The 26,753-nt window shown below is 45.2% G+C and overlaps 1 protein-coding gene across 2 annotated transcripts in view; it reads right to left on the bottom strand.

Annotated features, from left to right (window-relative positions):
* Positions 1 to 2,498: 2,498 nt before the first annotated feature.
* The window catches only part of lasp1 (LIM and SH3 protein 1), a 38,825-nt gene continuing 14,570 nt past the window's right edge, over positions 2,499 to 26,753 (bottom strand). The window contains exons 3-7 of one of the 2 annotated variants that reach the window (XM_083648859.1): positions 20,494 to 20,578; positions 13,815 to 13,922; positions 8,891 to 8,969; positions 6,914 to 7,005; positions 2,499 to 6,312 (exon numbers count right to left, since the gene is read on the bottom strand). In XM_083648859.1, the coding sequence (XP_083504985.1) occupies positions 6,139 to 6,312; positions 6,914 to 7,005; positions 8,891 to 8,969; positions 13,815 to 13,922; positions 20,494 to 20,578 (538 nt within the window). In that variant the 3' untranslated portion in view covers positions 2,499 to 6,138. Of the gene's footprint in view, positions 6,313 to 6,913; positions 7,009 to 8,890; positions 8,970 to 13,814; positions 13,923 to 20,493; positions 20,579 to 26,753 lie in introns of both variants that reach the window. The other variant, XM_083648858.1, reaches the window with a different exon arrangement.

A 26,753-nucleotide genomic window follows, 5' to 3' on the forward strand; every position in this document is an offset into this window, starting at 1 on the left:
TTCAGTGGACAGAAAAGATGTCTCCCTTCTAAAGAGAGACAGAGACATGTTGTGTACTGTGCAGCCTGGAGTAGACTAAAAAAACACACAGGTTAGCTCAGAGTAAACATATCTAGGAGTAACAGAACCCTTAACCCTATAAGACATTGGCCAAACTACAGACCAGAGGAGAGAGACAGGGGAGAGAGAGATAGCGAGAGAGGCTTTCCACTTCTTCTCCAGTTGTCTTCCCTCTCAGCTGGATAACTCTTCACCTCCCACTGGATATATCCAATGGGAAACCATTGTGGCCAGGCTCCCCTCCCTGAAACAGATTGAGACAGCTGACATGTCATTGTGTGTGTGTGTGTGTGTGTGTGTGTGTGTGTGTGTGTGTGTGTGCGCGCTTATGTGTCCTGTGGATAAGTCCCTCCTCCTACATTAAAACAGCAGATATTAGGGGCTGTGACGTGACCTATACTAAAGTAGCCTATGACAAGGCTCAGCCACTGGCCACAAAGGCCTTCTTCACTGATGTTTTGTTACATTTACTTGATTACATTTCGACTACATTCCATATTTATTCCCTGAAATAGGCAATATTTTGTGCAAAATATCTATTTTTATCCGTGTGCTGATGCGGCTGCTTACCATTGTCCGTGATGGGGATGCAGGAGAGGTAAACCACACATCCTCTTTTACATCGGCGCACCGCCCGGGACCATCACAGTATGTAGATGATGCGACCATCACAGCATGTAGATGATGCGACCATGATCACAGCATGTAAATGATGTAGGACAGGAAGACGAGGCCCATGATGGCGAAGAACATCAACACCAAGATGTCCAGCATGATGACAGTGTTCAGAAATGGATGGTGCAGATGCGAGCGGGATACGCAGCAGCCGGTGCAGCGGATCGCAACAGATCGACGGGGTGAAATGAGTGAACAAGCACCTCCCCCAACGGAGGAGAGTCGCAACATGGAAGCGAGATAAACAGTGGAAACTCACTAGCCTACAGCACATACCAAGCTATAAATGTATATAGCTATGGGCTATATGGCTTTCTGTAGAATACAGGCTTACTAAAAAAAAAAAAAAGATAGAACAGTAACGTTACAGTAGGCCTACGCTTGTTTTCATGACACTGCACACTTCGAAACAGTAGGTGGCAGTATGCATCGAAATAAGTTGAACCACCATAAACTCAAAGGAGAACCCGGAAGCAAGGGGAGGGGAAGGCAAATCATTTCTGTGTTGTTTTTATTTGTTTCTATTCCTGTCATTTTTGAGGTTCAATGAAACGGACTACATAGCAAAAGTGTTTGACATACTTCGGATTATGTTCAGTGGATGGGTGGCAGGGGTGTAAAGACTCAAGTAGAAGTACCGTTTTCAAATTTTTTTTTTTTTACACAAATAGTCTACAGTAATTTGAGTAGCCTACTTGTAATTAGTTACCGTACTTCGACCTCTGGTGGGTGGTTATATCCGCCAATATCGAAAATGTCAAGGATTACAAAATACCACAAATACACCAAACAATGAAAAACAGCTGGGGGGGGGGGGGGGGGTATGGCCTTAGCCCAGGGGTGTCAAATGACCCGGGGGCCATAACCAAAGGATCCAATCTGGCCCACAGGATTACTTTGCAAAGTGTGAAAATTGCACTGAGAACTCCTTCACTTGTTTTCTGTAAATTAGCTATTTCATGTTTTCTTTATTCATCACTAATAGGTCAACTATTTTCATTATCCTTGAATATAGAAAAGAATTGCACAGTTGCCGCCAATTGTAATGCAATGTTACAGACAGTAGATTTGAAATGATAAGACCTATGGTCGCTGAGATAACCTAGGCTATGTGTAACTGTGTTCTTAAAATGTATCTGTAGGCCTAATTCTTTACACTAAAACTGGGAAAATTTTAGGTGTTATTTTTAGGTTTATGTGCATTGATTTTCTTTGTCAGGCCCACTTGAGACCAAATTGGGTGTTTCCCCGTCAAAATTAGTCTGCTTTAACCATAGGCAGTATTATTTTTGTTTTTACAGTGCAGGACAGGTTTGTAGGTATAGGCCTAAACAAGAAGACTAGCAAACATACATTTTAACATGGACGTCAATAGGGAGTCGAGAATTCCCCCGATGTCAAGTCGCTTGTGTTTTATCTAGGCCAGGGTCAGTCTGACGTCAGCTCCATCAAATTACCAGTTTAGCAAGGCCTTGCAACATTTCCGAGCATAAATGATATACCAGGAAAATGCAGCATTCCCCTGAAACTGTTCTTAATCCGATATGAATTTGTGAAGCCTTGCCAGTAATGCATTTTACAGTGAAATGCATTACTGGCAAGCCTTCACAAAGCATATTGCATCTTATGTGAGAGGAGTGAATGTAAAATGCTTTCACAGTAGAGGATTCCCTGTATCAGACAAATTATGTGATTATGCTGTACATTGTAGGCCCAAATAAGAACTTGTACAAGGATCAGTCACAGTTTGTCAAACACAACAGTCTGAGAAAAAAATGACATTTTATTGAATCTGCAGAATCATAGTACAATTCGAAGTGCTGTAACAGGGCAACAAGAGATGATAACAGGTCCTTAAGTTCGACTGTATTCGGACTTTTGAATACATGAGTATGTCAATATGTATATGGTATTTTTTTATTTTTGCTTAAAAAAATAACAAAATTATATCAAAACAAAACAATTTAAGATGGAACGCACACACAAAAACTGATCTGAATGCTAAATCTGTGATTGTGGATTACATTAGTTCACTCTGCAAAGTCTATATAACCAGTATCATAGAAGCAGGGGATGATTCATCAGAAGCGTAGGAGGCTACGATGAAGGCTGAGGGCAGTTAGGATGGGCAGGACGCTAGATTGAAACAGAGTGGAAATGGGGTTATGATATGATATGACGTTACGGTGCCGTAGATAGCTATGCCAGAGCAGAAGAGCGTATTTGGCGCAAAGAGGTTAACTCCTGACTAATATCCAGGTCAGACTACAACTTGCCCCAGCGGGGAAACGGGGTACCCCCCAGCCCCACACACTTGCATCATCACATGCTCTGCCTTGCCACAGCGGTCTGCAACCCACACTTGCACAACACTGGCTGTCTTTGGCCGCTTTTTTACCATTTCCAAGAGAACACCCCTCTTTCGCAACTAATCACCAACTTTAAAAGAGAAGAAAGTTTGTTTCTTTTTGTTTACCAAAACTAGCTTGGATTAGGCTCATGTGGAAAAGAAAGCCATTGGTTTGAGTAGCTTCGTTATAAAGAAAAATCTGAGGAAACGACAACCAAAGCCAGGAACAACGCTCAGTTCACTTCAAGCCAAACCACCCAGTCTTCAGTTCACCCAAGAGAAAACACAAAAGTTGAGCTCTAAAACAGCTTTTTCGATCTAGCATCTGCTTTGCAAATAAACATGTTTTGTCGTCAAGTAGAGGTTAACGCAGAACATGGGCATATGATATGTTCAATCCTTTTGTCTGGCAACCTTACTACTTAGCCAGTTTGAGGTGTGTTGTTTTTTTCTGATTCCGTGATCATCTTCATCAGCACTGTCACGATTCATCACATTAGAAAGTTGCAAAAAATCGTATGAATGTTCAACACCGACTTACACCATGACTTGCAACTTGCACCACATTGGATTATCCATGAGTCATTTTTTTTAAATCACATTATTTCCCCCCCCCCCAGAGCCACATTCACAACAAAATGAACCATAACAGACTTATCTGCAGCCAAGCCTCTTCCCAAAGCACCATGACCTGTAAAAACATTTTCCCTAACTTCTCTTTATGATACATATACAATTGTACAATGTCATCTAGCTACATAGTGAGACTCTTTTCTTTTTTATAAAGCTGAAATTTTTTCGACCCCGCCCCCCCACCCAAAGAGACACCGCCCTGCCCCATCATGTCTGTGACCGTCACAGTGCATCACAGGAGAGAATGAAACAGCGAGAAAAGGGGAAGAGGGAAGTATGGACAGCCTGGACAGTGGCCGATGAGAGTATTTACACCACTGAGAAACGCTCAAATATCATTTACTAAGCCTGATCATGACTTCATAAAGCTACAGTATATAAAGGAAGGGTGCAGCATAACATGGTGTGGGATACCATTATGGTAGTCAGGCAGCGACTTTCATTGCTTGTTAGTTTATGAACCAACCTTATTTAGTTCCTAGTGATCACTGCAGCGTGGGGAAACTGCCACCAGCCGGTAAAGTTTTGTCTGTGGAAGTCCCGAGAAATCCAATTCACTGGTAAAATATGAAAAGTGGGCGACAATTTGGAAATTTACAAATCATGTTTTTTACGGTGGAGCAGAACAGTTTCCAGCCCTGGATCAGCGTCTGTCCCGACACCACCTTCACGTAGGTTTATTCCACGACGAGAACGCACACTAAAACTTTCACGATGATTTATGAGCGACATTTCATAACATTTCTCTCTCTTAGAGCCTCAAGGACAAGACGTAGTATCCCAACAGGTATACTCTGATCACAATGGGCTTGACTGAGCGGCCTTCGATTTCTCCTACAGGTAGCCAGCACTGTTGTGACCTGAAACAGCAGCTCCAGTCCTTTACTGCCTTGACAGATCTAGTTCGGGGTCTACATTAACTGGTCTGCCTTGGTTCATAAATTGAGTTGCTGGTTTATTTATTTAATACACTGACATTTGATTGAAAATAAGCCTCTTACAATAACAAGAAAAAGCAAAATGGAGAAAACAGCATGAGAGAAATAACATTTACCACAGCCAGGGTCTGTGACTTCAGATACATTGCTTCAACAATTTCACTCACATCTCATGGAAAGACACACTGGAATGTTCGACAACAAAAACAATGGAAGGACTTTAAAATGAACAAGATTCACGTTACAGAGTTGTGCTTGGCCTTCTCTTTTATAAACGCTCTCTACTCTAATGGTCACTTTGTAGCAAGAGGGAGGGACTTGTTCCCATCTCCTACCTCCTCACAGTTCAACCTTGATCGCTGTAACTTTTACCATCCTCTCAAGACTGAAGGCATTCAGGCTCTGAAAGCAGGGATAAGGATGTATCCTCACACCGATTGAGATGATGTAGTGAGTGTGATCATAAGAAGTGGGTTAAGAGGACCGCGTGTCGATCAGATCCCCTAACATGTCCCTGATCCCTCCTGCAATTGACATGCCGGCGATGGGCAAGGCCAGGAGGTGCACTTCCGTTAGGCTAAGATTCCAGTTTCATAACAATACCCACAATGCAGTGCTGAACACGCGAGGGCACCTATATGAGTATGAACGGAGAAATGTGTGTGTGTGTGTCAATATATAAATATATAAAAACCTCTCTGTTAAGACTGAAAACTGGCTGACTGATGCAACAGCAATGGGGTATTGAAGGTTAAAGGAATGTACACAAGTCAAAATATTCAAGCTTAGTTCTGGCTGCTCCGATACAGTGAGATCCTACACTGCGCTTCCAGTCTGGCCAAGATCACGCTGCAAAATTAAAACCAAAACAAAGAAAAACAGGCCACACCCACAATCCAAACTTATTTTCTCTGCAGCACACTGACTGCAGTGGTCTGCTGCATGTGTTGACTGACCAGTGGGGGAAAGGGCTTTGACATTTTTTTCCTTTTCTTTTTTTTGCATCATTGGTCAGGATTTGAAGTGTTATAGCGAGGATGAGACCCCTGACATACTGCGATGAACCGTGTGTTTATCTTTTAAGACTTTCAATTTCCACTTGTGACGGCAAGAAGAGTGGAGCCAGGATTGGGAACAGAGCGACAGATAAAGAGGATGACGGACATCCAGAACAGAGACGGACAAGACATCAGCACAGACGGACAGAAGAGACAAGCAGGCAGACGGACAGAGAAGGACAGACAGACGTGAAGGAGAGGGGGGGGGGTCTGTGGTGGGACAGCTGAACAGTGAGAGCGGCTCGGGGGATGCTGGGCGGGGGGGTTTGGGGGTCTCACAGGACAGATTAGAGAACAAGAGTAAAATCAAGAGAAAGCGGCGTTAAGATGAGATGGCACTGGGCTTTTCGTTTTCCTTCTTTCCCTCCCTTTCTCTACCTCCTCCCTCCTTTCTTCTCTACCTCTCTTCCTCTCCCTCGCTCTCTCAGATGGCCTCCACGTAGTTGGCGGGCAGCATCCCCTGCTGGCCGGTGCGCTCCACGCGGCCGTACATCCAGCCCTCGTCGATCTGCTGCACGTCTACGATCACGTCGCCGTCCATGAAGGACACCTCGTCTTCATCGGCGGCAGAGTAGTCATACACTGCCCTGTACCGCTTCTATACACAGGCACACACACAGAAACAGGAAGTAGTTCTCAGTTAGTTCCTGTCTGCTTCAGCGACAGTTAAGGTGTCACTTGTCTTCACTTGTTATGGGTCCATCTAACTGTCAAGCAAATTACAAGCAAACCTCTAAAAGTGCAAATATAAAATGCAAATGAAATGCAAAAGCATCCATGCAAAACTGGAAAGAGTTTTTCAAGAGACCAAGACAAAATCAAATAAAATCCACTCTGCAATATTCTCATTCACCAACTGATGCCTATACAACCATGACAGGTGCCTTTTACACTGTAGGAACAGTCAACGGACAAGAATGATCAGGGAGTGTTGTGGTGGGCAGATATCTGGCTGCAAAGGTTGTGAGTTGTCAGTTATTAATCAACCAATACATTTCAATAACTATCATATCGTTTCTTGAATATTATGACAATATGACAAAAATGATGAAGCGTAGGACATGTGTGGTGTTGAGCACATCAATAGTTGTTTCCATTCAGTTTTTCTCATTGATCAGAATTACAGCCTAAACATGTTTTGTTGGAACCAGCTGCTGGCAGGCGGAGTCCACCTGCAGGGAGAGCGACAGAGGACCTACCCCAGCACTGGGAGGGGGCGCGGCGGCCGCCTGGCGTACTGGCTCAGCAGCCGGCTCATAGTGGTAGTTCTGAGAGGGAGGGGGCTGGTACGCTGCTGAGGAAACAACACAACAGTCAGAGGGAGAGAGACGAGGTCGAGGCAAGTGAATCTGCTGCAGAGACACGGAAGGATCGCTTCTATTGCTATTCTGTCTAAAGGCGATGATACACAGACAGTTTCTATTGCTCTTCTGTCTAAAGGCGATGATACACAGGCAGTTTTAGGGCACATTTAGTGAGTATGAGTGACTGGCTGGACTATGGGCAAATGGGGGAAATGTTCGTTGGTAACTGACAAATTTGACAGTTGGCGTGAAGATGGATTAAATAACAGATACTGCTGCATCACTGTGATCTTGTCCCCGTCTTTTGAACTGAAAATCAATTAACCATTTTATCAAGGTTACCTACAGTTTCATAACATGTATTACAGGCTTATGTACAGTGTGGATGTTTTGTTCACAAACATTTGCAATTATTCTATTTCATCTAATACAATATATTATATCTACTGACATCTTAACAGCTAGCTAGCTGGATTACATATTATATATAAAGAATAATCAAATTATTATGTCCGAGTTGGGTCCACTTCAGTATTTAGTCCTGCACTTCACACCGTCACCCATCATTTTGAAAATATTTGGGGCTGAGGACAGGTCACCTGACCAATTTTCTTGTCTCTGATTGGTTGATGTTGAAACTCTGATCAAGCTTGGTAAGAATTTCAAACTGATACTGTTTTCAGTCGTGAGACAATATTTTCAGCAAAACTTCCCGGCAAATCTTGCCCCAAATTTGCCCTAAATATTTGCCTGTGTATCATCACCTTAAAAAACTAGGCTCTCTGGGATCTAGTCTGGGTTTCACATCAGCAATCTGTAGCCAGAGATCTGTGTTTTTGGCGAGAGCAAGCAGCTTTCAACATGTATACCGGAGATGCACGTTATCGCCCGGAGGAAAGGAGGTCACAGAGCCCCAAGACATTACCCCCGTTTGTCTGTCTGTCTGTCTGTCTGTCCTCCTGTTGCATCCCTCCATCTCTATCTAGTGTCATCACACTCAACCCCAGGGCTCTGAGAGAGGGTAAGGAATTCCAAAACATGGCAAGCCAGGGCGTGCATCTGATGGCTCTTGTTCTCTTGCACAACCTTGTGAACAATGCCTCTCTGTGTAGAGGTGTTAGCTGGGTAAGTACACAAACAGCAGGTACACAGGTCAAGCTACTACTTAGCCCTAACATAGCCACAACCTTTCTGTTTCAGTTCAAATTCTTCACCCTCTACAGTCACGTTCTGAAAGTCACTGCTTCATAATGTTCTTCACATTTGTGATTTTGGTAGTTTTGAGTATCAGAATGACAAACAACTTTGTATGTGGATTGGATTTTAGCCAGTTAATTTCAGGTTGTGCATTGTAAGAATTAAAAATACTATGTGTAAAAACAGCCATTTCTAAAGACATGGACTGAATGCAGAATGCGGAGTGCAGTGAACGAGTTAAAACCAAGGTCCCCGACTGGGACGACTAGGCAACGCCCGGCTTAAATCAGCAGCAACAACAGAGCCAAGAACAGAAAAAGAGTTATTTACTACAGTTGTTGTTCTAAGATTTCTCAGAGACCGCTGAGATCTGAAAACATGATGACTATAAATCTTCGATCATAAATTAATATTACAAGACAAAAATTAACTTCAGAAGTTAGGGATCACTTTTGTCTCCCGTGGGGTTGCTTTCCCTAAACTGGTTCCTCCCCCTACCCACTACTATTACTGATATATGTAGAACTGATGGTGTTAACACTGCATAAACAAATACTACTTTGCACCCCCCAGTAAATTCGGAAGTAAGAGAGGCAGTGGACTGTGTGTGTGTGTGTGTGTGTGTGTGTGTGTGTGTGTGCGCGCGCGTGCGTGCATGCATGTTAGAGTTAGTACCTGGAGTGGGGTTGCTAGGCTGATGGGGTGGGGCTTCTCCTCCCATCCTGCTCTTCTCAAACTCCTCATGGTATTTAATCTGCAAAGAGACGAAAACCAAACAGTGTCATTTTCAACACAGCAGAGAAATTAATGCACCTTTATCTAAGAAGAACTACAAATCCCTAAATCCTAAAACGCAGGGGGATCCAGTTACTCTCCAGGAAGCTATGACAGTATGCAGTACATCTTTTATCCACCAGGTGTCTCCCACTTGCTCTCCAGCAGCACTGGTCTTTGTGGTGATAGGTGGGGCGCGCTGCGTGCAGCAATGCTTCTGGAAGCCGCTTTGACGCTGAGAGGAAGTGACATCTCGGCCGGAAGTAGTGTGAGCTCAGAGTCGCTATAGCAACCATGGCTGACACATCAGGAGGAGCAGGTGAAGAGCGAAAAAGGGAAGAGAGCAGACACTTTTTATACTTGGGGTGAGAATCTCTCACTCATTCTCACCCCAAGCAAGAGGAGGGAGGAGTGAAACATATGACTAAGCACAAATATGACCAAAATGTAACGTGGGCTATTTGTTTTTAAGGTGTAAAATGAACAAAAAAAGCCTCAGAATTACAGATTCAAATGCAATTTTTGGGGATCTACCTCTTAACAGCCGATGATGTAGTCAGCGAGACAAAGGCAGCATTCATTGGTGAAAACATGAAAAAGGAAGGACCACACAGAGCAACCTGTAACAGAGAGACTGGCTCTAGGGCTGCACCAAACAACCCCGGGCCTTATTTCCAGGCTGATAACAGACTGACTCACGCCGCCCGGGTCACAGATTTACAGGGCTGATTCTGCAGTCGCTCGTGCGCTCGCTGAAAGAGGCCACTGTGCCGGCGCCGCTACTGAGGACTGAGGAGTGTGTTCACAGACTGGATGTGATGATGCAGTGAGAGGACACAGTGAAGCCAGTGACTGAGAGCAGACACTGCCTATTCTCTCAAGTGCAATATGTGAAGTGAGAGCGTGTGAGAGAGAGATCATTTTAGTTTGTTTCAAGGAGCAGGTCGAACAGATGGTGGGTGTGTGTGTTGTGTGTGTGTGTGTGTGTGTGTGTGTGTGTGTGTGTGTGTGTGTGCGCGCACGCGCGTGCGTGTTCAGAGGAAACACCCAGCCTTGCTGCTGGACTCAAATGAACCCCCTGCTACTTCTCAATCTTTGCTGGATGAAATGGTACAGGCTGAATCAAGGCGAGAGAGAGAGAGAGAGAGAGAGAGAGAGAGAGAGAGAGAGAGAGAGAGAGAGAGAGAGAGAGAGCAAGCTCCGGGAGATAGAGAGAGGAGATGGAGGGAAAGATGTGAATGACAGACAGGGATGTTGGGGACAGGTCTAGACAGACAAGACAGTGAATCCCAGGGCTTCACATTGCTGACATTCTGGGAGGAGTGCTGACCAAGTAAACTTCTGAAACTTGTCGTGTCAACAGTGTCAACTCAAACACGTCGCTCAGTCCGAGTGTCCAGAGGAGAGGAGACCAGAGGGAAGGAGGGAGAACATGTGACAGCACACAAAGGGAGAAAGAGAAAGAACAATGTAGTGATCATCATCCAGAGAGATGATCTTGGGCTTGGCTGTGAACCACCACACGCTAATTGCGAGCAGATGTGATGTTTATATCGGTTCCGACTAAACACGCTTCGCGATGCGCCCCAAGTCCATCTCACAATACTGCACTTGTTATTTTGATGTGGCTTGTGTGTGCGCTCTCATAATTGCAATTTTCCTTGATCTCAGACACGCAAGACCGCTTCATCGAATGAAAGCAGTAATTAGCCATCATCCTCCACACTAATTATGCCATTAGAGAAGCCGGCGCTGAACATCTATGTGTGCTGTGACGTAGGCTTGGTGTGCGGGTGTGTCTCGCAGGGAAGTAAAAAGGCTTTTTACAGCTGACGTAAGCAGTCCAGCAGAGGCGAGGTAAACACCGCAACGCATTTCTACATGGCTCTTCTGTATTCACAGAGAAACGGCAAATCAATAAGTCGAGCTGAGGGACGGAGTGATTTGAGATTCCATTACTATAAATTAGGAGCTGTGTGGGCATGAGAGGTTCTTTGCTGAAGCCTGACATGTACTGATGTCAGGGACTAAGTGGCAGTGTTTTTCCTGCATAGAGGCATTTTTTGGTGCCCTATGGATTTTGGAGGTTTTAGCCGTATAAATTAAAGCTGCGTTCAGCAATGTTTTTGTGTTAAAATAAGTGTTAAATGAGTGCTGTTGAAACCCCCAACCCCCCGCAGTATCGCTCTCCTGTAGTCCTGCATTCAGGGCAGACGTATCTCTGAAACCGATTCGGGGTGAAAAAATACACAATAGTCCTTTATAGGCATTGCGATCCGACCTTCCGTTTCCCAGAAAATGACAATTTTCCTCTGATTGGATAGTTTGAGGTCGGCACCAATTCTTATCCAATCAGAGAAAAGTTGACATTTTCAGGGAAACGGAAGGTCGGATCGCGATGACTATAAAGGACTATTATGAATCCAACGCCGCCATCCGTGAGTCTCTATCACTAGAGCAGAGCGGGGGGTTGGGAGGTTCAAGTCACTGACCAAACACTATTTCAGCGATTGCCGTCAGAATATATCATATAATAATAATAATAATAATATCATAATAATAATATATCATAATAATAATAATATCATATATTTAACACTTATTTTGACACAAAAACATCGCTGAATGTACCTTTAAAGCATCCCACTAAATTAAATTGTTGTTTGTTTCTTTGATTTTGGGTTGCAAGAAAAACAACTGTGACAATGACTGATATATTTGAGGTCAGGAAAACCATGACTGCATATTAACGCAAAATCAAGCATTTTTACTGTATCAATTTAGAGCATTTCAAAGTTAAAGTCCCACATTTTTACACTTAAATGACTTTAAGTCTGAAACTTGGGGTGCTTTAATCGAGACACATACAGCCGATTAATCTGCGACGGCTGGATCTGGCCGTCAAAATGTTGAATCGGCGTCAGGCCGTCGCTGAGAGAAATCACTCTGATTGGCTGTTCAGCTGGTAGTGAAGCAGTGCAGGAGCAGAGAGGGCACACACACAAAACACCTTGAGGAAAGTCCCTTGATCCTGTCACTGCACGATATCAATCATTTAGTTTGCTTTCTCCTTATTTTTCCACCTCCCCCTCTCCCTTCCTTCCACAAGCAAAAGACCAGATAAGGGCTGACAAAGCCAGCGCCATTTGCAGCTTTTTATCAGACATATTCTCGATTAGAAATAGCTCTACTAAAACAGTTTTCAGTGGTGAGTGAAATGGTAGGCAGGCAAACACTGATTCTTTCATGAATCACGCAGGTGCAGAACGTATACGTGCTAGTTGCCCGTCTACTGTAGTATTTGCGTTGTGTTCAAGTGCAACTTTTTGCCTTGGAAAAAGGCGATGGTGAGGCGACGAGTCGACGTCACAGTCTGCCTTCATTGCCGCTAGTTCTTTGGAGTGTGGTTGGTTGATGACGTGCACCAGCCTTTAAAAACACTTTGCGCCATTAGTTCAGTTACTGCTTATGCCTACCCCACACTACAGGATAATTTGCAAGATTATGGCCAAGATTCCCCCCTCCCGATTTTCTCGGGGGTGCTCCCGATTTGAAGCGCGTCGGGCAGATAATCTTCCCAAATGATCCTGTAGTGTGTGGGGTTCAAAGATTCACAATCGGGAAGACTGCCTCTTCCCGATTGTGAATCGGGCATATCTAACATGTTAGATATTTACAACCCGACAGGCGATTGCATCTTGAGCAGAGAGCCAGTAGTAGCTGCATTTCCATTACAGTTTTTCGCAAAATAATCTGGTCCGCGTCCGCCCGCAGCCCCGCACAGAAACAAAGAACGAGGAAATTGTCATCGAGGTGAAATACCCGTGCGTCTTTGAACGGGACGGAAAACTAATGCTATACTGCAAAGCATGTAGCCTACAACAAGCGCTTAGGTCTCAGCTTCCCGCATCGGCGAGTGTCCGCACGGAAAAGTGAGTCAAATCAGCAGACGCGCCCCTCCACAAGACACCTGTGCAGACGGTTTTCGCCTGGCCGTGCACAGTAGGCCTACACCCCGAATGGACGCGGCTGTCCGCGCAAATATTAGTTAAACAAATCCTTTCAGTGCAAATGCATTATAAAAACAAAAAATAAAATTTGTTTAGAAAACGAAATGACACTACTACACCCGGTGCGCACACTGAATAGGCATTTTAAAAGTTAACGTCGAGCCCTGCTTCCAAGGTGAATCTTCGGCATAATCTTCTAGTGTGTGGGGTTGCGTTTGAACAGACGCGATTGTGTGTGTGTCCCAAGATTGAAATGTTAAAAAATCGGCTCTCTCTGTCCTGTAGTGTGTGGGCTCTCAAGATTTTTATAATCTTCAAGGATTTGAAAATCCTGTAGTGTGGGGTAGGCATTACTTAGTGTCGCAGTAGCCGGCTGTAGATAGATATCTACGTCTCTGGTGCACAACTCTTGGAAAAAAGTGGTTAAGGACCACCCCCTAAGACTAAAACAAAATGCAAGACAGACATATGAATTGACCAACCACGGACGGCGTGACGCAACTCGTGGGGCGATACATTTTGAACAATGCACCAATGCACGCAGAGAGCCAGACCTCTGTAACAGGCCAGCCAATCAGATTTTACCGTAGGAATTCCTACGGCAAAACCCGGAAATGCTGACTTGTGATTCAGACCCTCCGTCGCTGGAAGCGTGCTGACGTAAGACGCTGGGTCTGACTATGTCAGTTATGCGTAGTCACTCCCCCAAATGGCCATTCTGAGACAGGAAGAACAAGTGAAGCTTAAAAAACAAAAACAAGAGTGGGTGGGGTTACTGGGTTATGGGTTATGATGACTTTGTTGCAGATACTTACGTTGCTGATATTGTCCTGTGTTTTCTTGATTCTCTGCAACTCTGGGGTGTCTGCGACCGCACTGTAACCTTTGCCTTTATTCTTCTCAAACTCCTCCTTGTAGAGAACCTGCAGAAGACACATCATCCTGTTACAATAGCAGCCAGGAAAACATAGCCCCGCCCCACCCAGAAGAGCCCCGCCCAACACAAAAGAAGGTCATTGCTTATTTTAATTCATTAGGAGGGTTGGTCTGGACCCGAGCTTACTCAAAATATGCATGCTACATTCTTGTAGTCAAGAGGAACAGTTTAAACGTGTTTAACTGCATGAGTCAACAAGGAAATTCTAATAAGTGTCACACAAATGATAATTTAGAGATGCTCTGATCAGGATTCTTACAACCTGAAAGACACCAATTTCACAAAATAACAACAACAATAATAGTAAAGTAAAGTAAAGTAAAATAGAATAAGTATGATGTGTTGTGCAGTGTGTCTGATACTTTTTTGCTTACGGTTCATAGAATTGACATGGATATGATTAAATACGATCAATATGAAAGAAAGAATGAAGAATGTTTTCACTAGAGGTGTGCTGATCTCTAGTATCTATAGCACTCCTTCTTGGATTGGTAAATGAAGTCCCGATAGACATAATGAGCTGTGCTTTGGTGCAAGAAAATACTTTTCCAGCAGGAGGAAAAATGTCTGCAGTTTGGTGACTCTTTGATCGAAGTGAAGCAAGTGTCTGGCAGAGTGCTGACAGAGTAGCTCCCTTACGCCAGCTAGAAGCAGTGTGTTCAGAAAGTACTGTAACATCACTGCAACATTAACTCATGTTGTAATATAGGGCACAACAGCATGTTTCTTCATCAATAAATAAAGTCGCTATAAAGTCAACCTTTAATATATTCACTTACGGTAGTTACTTTGTATAACTCTAAAAACAGTAAGACATTATTCATCAAAGTGGGTTTCAATCTGAACTTTTGAAGGGAAGTCCCTCCCATTTTATTCTTTCTTTCTTTGACTGAGAACGGCTTTTCAGTGCAAATTTTGATTAAATGAAACACTTGTTCATGTAATAGTTTTGTAATAGGCTGATATTAGACAGAATGAATTAGGGTTAACTGAGTGGTACTCAGATCGGTACTTGTATCAGCCAAAGTATTCTGTACTACTCGCATCTGAACATTTGCATTGGTGAACCTCTATTTTCCCCCGCTAGTGAAAGCAAATACGGCAAACTGCTTGGTCGCACCCACATGATGGTTCACATTTACTGCTTCACAAATTTAGATTGTAACTGGTATAACTGGTAAGACCGGCCTCACATTTAGACCAATCCAATCCACCCCAGATCCATCAGAACTCTACAATCAACAGGATCGGTTTCACATCTCCCAGTTCTCTGCCTATTCAACTCACTCAGCAGAGCAAACCAGAGAGTTTGGAAGTCTGAGGTTGAGACAATCAATGTTTCTTCTAATATAGATAAGCTCAACTATGACTGAGGTCTGAGGGAAGCACTGCCAGTGACATGTGTACGTCGAGTAAGCCTTGCCCTCTGCATGTATCTCTCTCATTTGTGGCAACATTCACTTCCTGTTTGTGGGGGAGCCAAGGCCTTACATAGAGGATGTGCTGGCAGCCTTATACGGTCAAACAGAGTAGCTGTAAGACAAATGGAGTCTGTGTGTGTGTGTGTGTGTGTGTGTGTGTGTGTGTGTGTGTGTCCTTCCCACCCCACCCTGACTCTTAGAGCAGGGGAGGAAGTGGCCAACCCATGCAGCGTCAGATGTGTATCAGAAAATAAATGACAATGCAGAGAGTTTTCCCTCAACGCTGGCTTGACGTTGAGACTGAGCATTCAATGATGACACTGTAGAAACCAATACAGGAAGAGGCAGAGAAAGAAGAAAGAAACAGAAACAGCTGATGGTTACTGGGGATCTCGGCAAGGCGCAATGACATCTCAACAAAAAACAATCACTCACTTAAGTAGGGGTGGGAATCACTACGATACGATACTATCATGATACTTAAGTCACAATATGATAGTATTGCGATATATTGAGTATTTGTGATTTATTAAATTTTTTCAACTGCAAATGATGTCCCCAAAGGACAAAACTTTGTCAACATCTGTTTTATCTAATTAGATAAAGCTTCCAGTCTGTTCATCTCAATTAAATCATTTTTATTGCAGCAAAATGGAATTGTCAACTGTCAAGCTGACAGATTGACCAACACTGTCATAAAAGCCTGTCATAAAGTTGCATGCACTTGACATTTTGTATAATAAAATATCACGATACTTGTCATTCGATATGATATATTGCCCACAAAAGATCGCGATACTATGCTGTATCGTCCCCCCCCCCCCCCAACCCCTACACTTAAAGGAACACTCTGCCCATTTTCAACCAGCTTTGTATCATTAGAACATCAGTAGTATATCAGAAAACTGTAAACTGTTTTGAAGTCTGTCATTTAATTTGACAGTTATTGAGTGTTAAAGTGTGGACCAGTGACATCACTGGTCCACACTAACTCAAATTAATAACTCATTAACTCAAATCAACTCTCAATAACTGTCAAACTATTCATCATTCATCTAGTTTGACAGTTATTTAGAGTTGATTTGAGTTAATGAGTTATTAATTTGAGTTAATGTGGACCAGTGATGTCACTGGTCCACACTTTAACACTCAATAACTGTCAAATTAAATGACAGACTTCAAAACCGTTTACAGTTTTCTGATATACTACTGATGTTCTAATAATACAAAGCTGGTTGAAAATGGGCGGAGTGTTCCTTTAAGTCCACCTCCCCACAGCCAAACCTCTTATTCTAGCCATAGATATACAGTATATGACTATAGATGGGACACCGCAGGCTCCGCCAATTCTAACAAATGGTAGCAGCAAGTCTCCTAAATTGTCACGTGACTCCAATAGACTCAGACCTGCCGAAAGTCTCCTAAGTGGCCGTGTCTGTGTAAAACCATGGGCAAAACCCACGTGACAAAATGACAGGAAGTGAGTTGAAGTTGGGCCGTCTTGCTTGAAAACCCATCATCATCTTTGTTCTAGCCTCCATGGTGACGGCACCAATTTCCTGCCCTCTTTTAAGAATGGAGCCTGCTTGCACAACCCCACCACCCCCACCACCACGTCTGACACAGCTAAACCCAGTGCTGACCAACCCTCCTCCCCTCTCTACCAGACACCTTGTGATGACAGGACTTGATCGTGATTCGCAGCAAGTGTGTGTGTGTGTGTGTGTGTAACACTGTGATGTTTCCGTGTCTTCCGGCACCGTGGTCGTGTGAAGTCAACAGAGGACATAAGCAGAAACGATGGCTGATCCGCATTCCGCGGCTCTCCGGCCCGCTCACAAAGATAGAGAAGTCAAGAGAGGAAGAATGATCTGGCCTCGACCCGCCTTTGTCCTTCACTCTCTCTCCCCGCTCGCTCCTATTTGTCAACAGATGATCCGCCTCCTCTTCCTTTTGATTTGCCACTCCATCCCCTTTGTCTCTTTGGATCTTATTCAATAGGCTTTTCTCCACCAATCATGTCTCTCCCTTCCATCACCACAAACCCCCCATCTCTCCCTCTGCTCCGTTTGCTTTTTCATTCATTCATATTTTACGGCTTCAACAGAATCCTTCCATAGACTTGTTGTAGCCTCTCTCTCTCTCTCTCTCTCTCTCTCTCTCTCTCTCTCTCTCTCTCTCTCTCTCTCTCTCTCTCTCTCTCTCTCTCTCTCTCTCTCTCTCTCTCTCTCTCTCTCTCTCTCTCTCTCTCTCTCTCTCTCGGGGATTTTACTTTTATCTCTTCCTCGTTCACCCCGACACTCCTCCTCCCTCTCTCTGTATCTCTGACTTCCTGTCTCTTCCTTCCTTTCCCTCATGCGTGCCTCGTCGTCTCCCTCCTCTCCTCCTCCCAAATTCTCTCTCTCTCTCCTTTTTCTTGATTTCTCTCCCCTCTCTCTCTCTTCGTTCCTCTCTGTTCCTCTCCCGTAAAGTCTTGTAATGAGGTGTGACAAACCTCTCTACCCTGCTGCCATAGCAATAGGGTTCCCGTGGCAACGCAGCAGTGGTGAGGGGTTAGATGGCCCCAGTTCTCCCCACACACACACACACACAAACACACACACACACACACACAACTTCCTTGCACTGACGCACACACCCCGCATGTACAGTAGTACTACAGCAGCATACGGAGCCAGATACTCATTTCCTAGCATCTTAACATGATGACTATATCACACATGTAAGTGCAAGTGTGTGGGAGGGTGCAAACACACACACACACACAGTAGTCAAAGCCAGTTTCCTGTCTACTACTAATACACTATGACAGGGCCTCTGTGCTGCAACACCACACAGCCATGAAAGGGAAGAAAAATGGCACATCTAGGAGAGTTGCTCAAGGGTCCCTTGGCAAGTCATTCATGATTACATTAATTTACATCCCCTCAAAAACACACACACAGACACACAGACACACACACACACACACACTTACTTTTGGGTTATTCATAACCTCATTGTTGGGTTTGTGACGATGAGGAACCATTAGCATAATGACTAGTGTTTCTTGCTGTCTGGTGTAGTGTTTGTCGGGGGGTGGTTAGGACAAACAATCCATGTTGGAAAAACACCATCTGTGCCTGGGTCCCTCTCCGTGATCCCCCTCGTCATATGATGCCCCCCACCCCACCCACTACACAACCCCCCCGCCTCCTCTGTAGAGCTGGACGCTGACACTCTGACGTCAGTGACGTGTGCCTGTCTCTGATACGCCCCGCCTCCTCTCAGACACACCTCCCATTCTCTCCCTATTGGTATATAAAGAGAAACGGACACTACTGTCCAGATTAATAGCTCAGGATTAGACGGCCACTACTGTCCAGATTAATAGCTCAGGATTAGACTGACACTACTGTCCAGATTAATAGCTCAGGATTAGACTGACACTACTGTCCAGATTAATAGCTCAGGAGGATTAGATGCAGAGCAGGAGAAGGAGGGCTGCAGAGTGGCTTGAGGGCAATTGAGTCTTCTCTGTGACGGGCTTAACATTGGATTAACGCCCGTGTTGGTTCTCTGGACGCTGTCTGTGGTCAGTTTAGCTCCCGGTCGAATCGATGTGATGAGATCCTAGAAGACTAGAAACATGCCCCAGACAACATGGCCACACACACACGATTAAGACAGGAGGAAGTGCGCAGAGTGACAGTTAGCCTCCAAGGATGCTAACTGTCAATACAGACACATACAGCGCCCCCTGCTAAAGTTGTCACTAAATATGAGAACATTGTAACATTAGGGCGTTGTTGCACAAAGCTACAACAGACAGACAACCATAGCAGAAGCTCTCAGGCCAAATGTATTGTACAGGGTGGAAATCTCTCCCACTTCCTATCAGAGTCGTCCGTATTAGAGCAATAACACATGACCCAGTTCAGATGGATATTTTAGTCTGATGAGGTTTTTTCTCTCCCTAGAATATATTTGGGTCTTTGTTATTTTAGTTTCTGCAGGAACAGCCACGGCAGTGTTTCCTGTGGTTAGAAAATAGCCTGAGGATGGTGAGACCTAACCCGGGCACTGTGTGGAGAAACATAGGTGAAGAGATTATTTAGGGGGGTCCATTTGGCGGCGCAGTTGGGGTCAACCACACAACAGATTTATTTATATTTTATTTATTTGCACATAGAGTAGAGCCAGAAGTACGACACACATGACATCAGTGCAACAACACTGGGTCACATTGCAGTAGCAGGATTACTGAGCTAAAGTATAATAAACAAAAAAAAAGTATATTGATCTTTAATAAAGTTTGCAGCGATGATCAAAAAACAAATTGTATACGAGGCGAGGGATCAGCATTTTTGTAAACAAATGGCATCACTGGGTGGAAACGGCAATGGGACCCTATGGGGCCTGAGTTGAGCGTCTCTAGCCGGCTGACCCTGTTTACATTTTAAAAACTGCGACATGCATAATGTTATACACATCAAACTCTTGAGCTACTTCTGCTCTCACTCAGAATGTCAAAATATAAGCGATGTGATGTACAGTTTTTGAGATATTAATATTTGTTTGGCACGACTCATACTAGTTAACTGTCGCGGTTCCAAGTGTTTGGCAGTGTCGTGATGTCACGCTGATCCCTCGTATACAAATGACTGCAATCCCCAGAAACACTGGTGAAAGGAGCACTGTGTGAACAAGGTGGTGTGTGTGTGTGTGTGTGTGTGTGTGTGTGTGTGTGTGTGTGTGTAAATGGTAAATGGCCTGCATTTATATAGCGCTTTTATCCAAAGCACTCTACAATGAGTAGGTACATTCACCCATTCTCACACAGATGGAGGCCAGCTACCACGCAGGGTGCTGGCACAGCCATCGGGAGCAATTTAGGGTTCAGTATCTTGCCCAAGGACACTTCGACATGTAGACTGGAGGAGGCGGGGATCTAACCACCGACCTCTTTTATCCAAAGAGATTAGTGGACGACCCACTCTACCTCCTGAGCTACAGCCGCCCCGCCCCGCCCCGCCGTGTGTGTGTGTGTGTGTGTGTGTGCGTATGTGTGTGTGTGTGTGTGCGCGCGCGCGTGCGTCACAGCCAGAGTTTGGACAGGTGTGAGTCCTGAGGGGACATGCTGGGGTGAAGACTGACCTGGCTCTGCATCTTGCTCTGCTGTTTGAGGCGGAGGTTCTCCGGGGTGTCAGCCACTGAGGTGAAGGTTGATTTGGGGTAGTGTCTGTAAGAGAAACACACGAGACAGCAAGAACGTCACTACACGGTAAACACACACGTACACGCACATGCTCACGCTCACGCACACGCACACAGAAACTAGCTTTCATCAAGGCCCCCAGTGTTACACACAAGCCTAGATTGTTGCGAGAGAGAGAAAAAACAGCGTGCGGTCTCCGGCCCTACAGAGGGTGCATTTGTTATTCAAGGTGGTCCTCAGGTTGAGTTAGGAGCCCCTGCACACAAAAGGCGTGTCAGTAGAACACACAATGCTCCGTGTCAGTAGGGGCCAAAACAGTCTGGAAGGGGGAAAAGGAGGTGCAGGCAGGGGCCGTTTGGGGCATGAGAGATTCAAGGTTGTAGAGTTTTGGAGGGGAGCCATAGCAGGTGTGGAAAATCCAGCTTACAAAACACACACACACACACACACACACACACACACACACACACACACACACACACACACACACACACACACACACACACACACACACACACACACACACACACACACACACACACACACACACACACACACACACAGAGCCCTGTGGGGTATAACAGGAAGAGGAACAGCATGCAACAGACAGAGTGGGGGGGCGGGTCAGAGAGACAGTGTGTGAGTGTGAATGATGTCATGGGCAGCTCCGTCAGCAGAGCGTGAACACACTAGCCTCTTCTCTGAATGGATGTGGGGATTCTTTTCTGGGCAGCCACAGACCCCGGCCACCCAACCCACCCATCACCCTCCACCCACCCACCTACCTCCACCGGCCCTGGAGAGAACGTTCTGCCTGGAACCAGTCCACACACAAACATATACAAACAGGCATAAACATGGCGCGCGGCTTCCATGCAGACATGCACGCAGTGGAGATGCATTCCGACAAGCCGTTTGGCTGCAGACTTGCTCACTGATTGCCTAAAAGTGATCATGTCTGTGTGTGTGTGTGTGTGTGTGTGTTTGGGGGGCATAAGTCTATGTTTTTATACACTGGCACTAGCAGCCTTGGGGTCCAGGACTACAGCACTTCAGTGTGGTCCTGGAGGCATGGGAAAAACACATGGCTGAGAGAGCCAGAGGAGAGGCTTTATCTAGCAGGATCATAGGGACTCTGGTACCCAGCCTGCCTCGGGGTGCGGGATGACCTCAAAAATCTCCCAACCACTACCCCCGCCCCTGGGTAACCCATTTAGGCAACATGTTTACGGTTTCCTTGGCAACACTGTAAACGCGCTAATTTCGAATTTTCTGATGTGATATATGGGGCTGTCAAAGCAATTTAACAAAGGGAGTGTGGTTAAATTATATTAAATGCAAACAAACAGCCACTATAAAGAAACCCCGCTAGATAGTAATTTCAAACAGTGGTAAGGGGGAACGAGAATGTAATTGGATCTGAATGAGGACTGAAGTTGAACAGTATGGCTTTCATTCTGTGATATACAAGCCAAACACTTGATCCCCGCGTGCATCCAACCAACCAACCAGTAGGAGCGCCTGCAGGTCGGTGCACGCTCACTCTCTCTCTCTGCTTTTGGCGCTGCTAGCACTCATATTCCTGAAAAGACTGCTATCAGAGACATTCAAATCTAGCGGTTTGCTATGTTGGCAGCTTACGCCCGGCAGGCAGAGGAGAAGCCACTCAAACAATGGCATTGAAACGGTTCTCGGACGATATCTAATCTTCACAGCTAGGGGGACACTAATATTTACATGTTTTATTTCTGGAGTTGGGTGTGTCTGCTTTGTGGTGGTGGTGTGGCTGCACACAGAGCATCGTTGTGCCTGCTTGTCTGAGGCAGAGACGGGGTGTGTTTAAGCCACATGGAAAACTGATCATTACAGCATCCAGAAATTGTCTTTACGTGCATGTGTAAAAATGCTATACAAAATATATACGGTATGTTGCTCATGTGAAGATAGTGCAGGGCAGCAAGTAATCATAATTTTGTATTTATCAAAGGCCAAAGTGGCCTTGGCCTAAAAATGCCAGTGAGTCAGAAGGGAGTTTGTACCGTGTGTTAGTGTGTAATCATGCTTGTGTTTGCTGGCGGCTCTGAGTGAATCATAAGAACACTCATGTATCTGTCAGCCTGTATAACAAGGTAATAGGTCACACAAGGGGAATCAGTGACACACGCACAAACTCAGCCCTGTGAACACTGTAAAAAGAGCGATCAAAACGGTGAGGAGGGGTGGGGGGCGGGCACACGCACAAACTCAGTTAGCACTGTGAACACTGTAAAAAGAGCCATCAAAACGGGGAGGAGGGGTGAGGGGGGTGGGCACACGCACAAACTTAGTTAGCCCTGTGAACACTGTAAAAAGAGCGATGAAACCGGTAAGGAGAGGTGGGGGCCGGGCACACGCACAAACTCAGTTAGCCCTGTGAACACTGTAAAAAGAGCGATCAAAACGGTGAGGAGAGGTCGGGGCGGGCACACGCACAAACTCAATTAGGCCTACTGTGGAGGAGGAGAGGCCTGTTTGCATAGTGGAACCAGGAGATGTTTCTGGCCAGCTCGACCCTCTGAGACCTGGGAAAGGTTTAATGCATCATTCAGCAGAAAGGAACATTTCATTACATTCAGGCCATGCATCTGCACCCATTATCCAACACAACAGGTTGACTGAGTGACTGATCAGCAGCTCATTGTAAAACGCTGACAGAGACAGCACACACATCACTGTAAAGGAGCTGTTGCTGCTAGTAGAGACTGCATTGATCTGAGCAGATGAAGGGTCAAAACAGAGTGGAAGCGAAATTATACTGAAGAGACATCCGCTGCACAAGACTGGCAGAATCCATTATAATATGTAGTGAAGCTAATATTTTAAAGCTCATCCAATATATATATTACACAGACTCTCATCCAATCAGCTTCCAGGAAATCCAAGAGCCCGTTCCTTTCCAGGGATATGGAAAGCAGCAGAACCAGGAAGCAGCCTGCAATGTCACCTGCTGTGTGAAAAGGGCTGGTTGGTTATTCATTAACAACGTACAGTATCACCAAGTTACAGTACGTCCCTGAACCATAACTCAAAACAGCGTTACAAGGAGGGAAACTGGCATGGGTCACTGTAACACTAACTCAAAACAGCGTTACAAGGAGGGAAACTGGCATGTGTCACTGTAACACTAACTCAAAACAGCGTTACATGGAGGGAAACTGGCATGGGTCACTGTAACACTAACTCAAAACAGCGTTACATGGAGGGAAACTGGCATGGGTCACTGTAACACTAACTCAAAACAGTTGTGACAAGTTTTAATAGCACGCTTTATATGCGTGACTCGTCATACCAAAATTAACGAGGTCAATCTATCAAACAGTCATTATGAAAGTATCTAACCGTTGGCTCCCGCAGTTTCCAAAGTGAAGTAAGGAATTTTCCAATCTAAAATATCCCACTATCTCCCTCCCCTGTGTGAGTGTAGCATCTAATCAGAGCTAGGAGGACTCTCGGGGAGGAGGTGGGTGGGCATTCAGCGAAAAACAAACAACGCCTATATCACTGACTAAGGGCAGATACAGAAGAGTAATGATAAAGTAGTTATCCCACAGAATAATAACAGAGAGGACGGCCTGCATGCCTTCCCTGTGGAGCGAGACGGGAGGCTCTTCCGCTGATGATGTTTACTCTTACAAGGCTCCTTTTAAACAAACGCAAACAGGATAATAAACAGGCTGTGAAGAGGCCTGCTCCTGCTCTACACTGACACAGAGGATGGAGGGAACGTGGGAAGCAGAGAAGGTAAAGGAGGAGACATTTCATCTGTGGAAACAGTGATGCTGGCTGGAGGACACCTGCTGTAGTAAGGCCTTGACCTAGATGGGAAAGATCGGAGGTAGGGAGCATCTGGACAAATTAGGCCACCAGTCAACTATAAAACAAAAAAACTCATTAACCTCTTCTACTCCACCCCTCCATACCAGATACGATTTTTTAGACGGGCCCTGCCAAACGTGATCCTACGTCCCGTGACTCCCGTCAGGGAAAGTCCTTCCTGTCAGGTGATGAAAAGAAGCGGCTGCCGGCTGGCGACTTCATATGTATCAGAGGAGGCACGTGAGAGATCGACAGAGGGGGCGGAGCTTCATATGTATCAGAGGAGGCACGTGAGAGATCGACAGAGGGGGCGGAGCTTCATATGTATCAGAGGAGGCACGTGAGAGATCGACAGAGGGGGCGGAGCTTCATATGTATCAGAGGAGGCACGTGAGAGATCGACAGAGGGGGCGGAGCAACGACCGGGACAGCTCGGCCGGGGGGAATCCAAGGAAGGAAAAGGCATTTTTTGGTAATTGGGCAGGAAGCACTTCTATTCTGGAATAACCCCCCTTATTGCCAATATACGCAGGGAAGCCATACATCCAATGAGTGCCCTAGGCCTCTCGTTTGTGGTTATAACAACAGGGTTCCCACACCTTCCCCAACATCAACCTTCAAGGACCTTTCAAGGACTTTCAATGACATTTTCCCCAAATCCAAGGACCCAACATGGCCTAGTTTGAGACACGGATCAAGGTTAATTATTGTATAAGAATAAGAATTTTTATGATATGATAATAAGAAGAACTAGCAGAAGCTCACAGACAATTAAAAAGAGAGAGGCTTGAATGTGTGAACACTCGAGCACAGTTCTCAACTGTGCTGTCTTAGTGATGGCAGGCTATGTGGTCCTCTTGCCTTCTCAGTACATAAAAAATATATATATATACACCGGTATATATATATATATACTCTGGAGAGATATGCTACCTTAAATTCAAGCACTTTCAAGGACCTGTGGGAACCCTGTTATAAACTTTAATGGCGCAGTGACTATCCTAGAGGTCACAATAGGTCATTTTAGAGTTTCGAAAAATGTATCTTTCTACAATAAAATGGCTACTCTGGGGACTAAAATGATCACACATGAATACAATTGGGCAGCTTTCTAGCAGTCATACCCAATTTATACAATTCCAAGACTGTTTAGGGACTCCAGTATGCAGCCTCTGACAGACAGTAATATTATCCACGAGGAGTAGAAGAGGTTACCACCAAAAATGTGATATGCAATGGCATATTTCCAAGTCTAAAAAAATTGATGCTAGATGCTAACAGACAGATTCAGAATCATATTATATAATAGAGTTATATGGAGTCCCCCCCCCCCCTGTATTAGAACTTATCATACTTTAGTTTAGAAAGTGTCATGTTTTACTTCAGACACAAACGGCTTGTTAATATTGGTATTAATCCAATAGGAAACCAAACTTTACCAACTGTAGACAGCTGGCTGCAAGCTAGCAGGTTACCATCAGAGTTTCTACTGGGGTTGCTAATGACAACACTAGGCAGGCCGTTTCTTGGTTGACTGTACTGCCAATTCTAAACGTGGCGCAGGAAAAATGCGAAAGAGCTTGTCAGAACATGAAGCAACGCCTTCTCTGCATTCCCTTTCAGAACTTGTGCACACGCACGTGCACACGCTCTCTCACGCACACACACGGATAGTGAGATGAGGGGAAAAAATCATTCCGACTACCAGGAGAGGGAGATTCCATGGATTCCTGATCAGACTTCGGCATGTGGGAGTATGAGAGCGTGTGTTGAGGCGTGAGTGGACACGCTGGTTTTCAGTGCGCGCGCCTGTGTCACTGCAGAGGAACTTAAGGAATTCTCTTTGTTGACCCCCCCTCCCCCTCCCCCCTTGTGGTGGAGGATGGCAGGGGTGAAGGGGGGAGGGGGTGTGCACTTTCCCACACTACATACAGACCCTTTCTCTGAGGGAGAGCTGGAATAGCCACAGATAAACAGCAGAGAGGGGCCTTAGCTGGGCTGCAACAGGCACACACACACACATACACATAGACTAATGGGGCTTTTCCATACAAATGTGATGGCCTGGTCTGGCCTGGCCTGGCTTAGCCTGGCTTAGCCTGGCGTGGCAGCCCAGCATGGCTGGCATTTGCATTTCCATTACAACAGCACTACCCACTTGAAGGTGTGCTTGTCGAAAAGCTGTGGGCTATATGTTACCATGATGGGTGTGATGACTAGTGGTCAAAAAGTCGCGGCTAAAATGGTGGATAAACATTGCATTTCCTATAAGTTCTTCACAATAAAGGCCTACTTTTAGTTTGTCAGTAGAAAGATTTTAAAATCAGCTGATTCAGCTCAGCAA

The sequence above is a fragment of the Poromitra crassiceps genome (genome assembly GCF_964638095.1).
Source record: "Poromitra crassiceps genome assembly, chromosome: 13".
NCBI classification, from domain to species: domain Eukaryota; kingdom Metazoa; phylum Chordata; class Actinopteri; order Beryciformes; family Melamphaidae; genus Poromitra; species Poromitra crassiceps.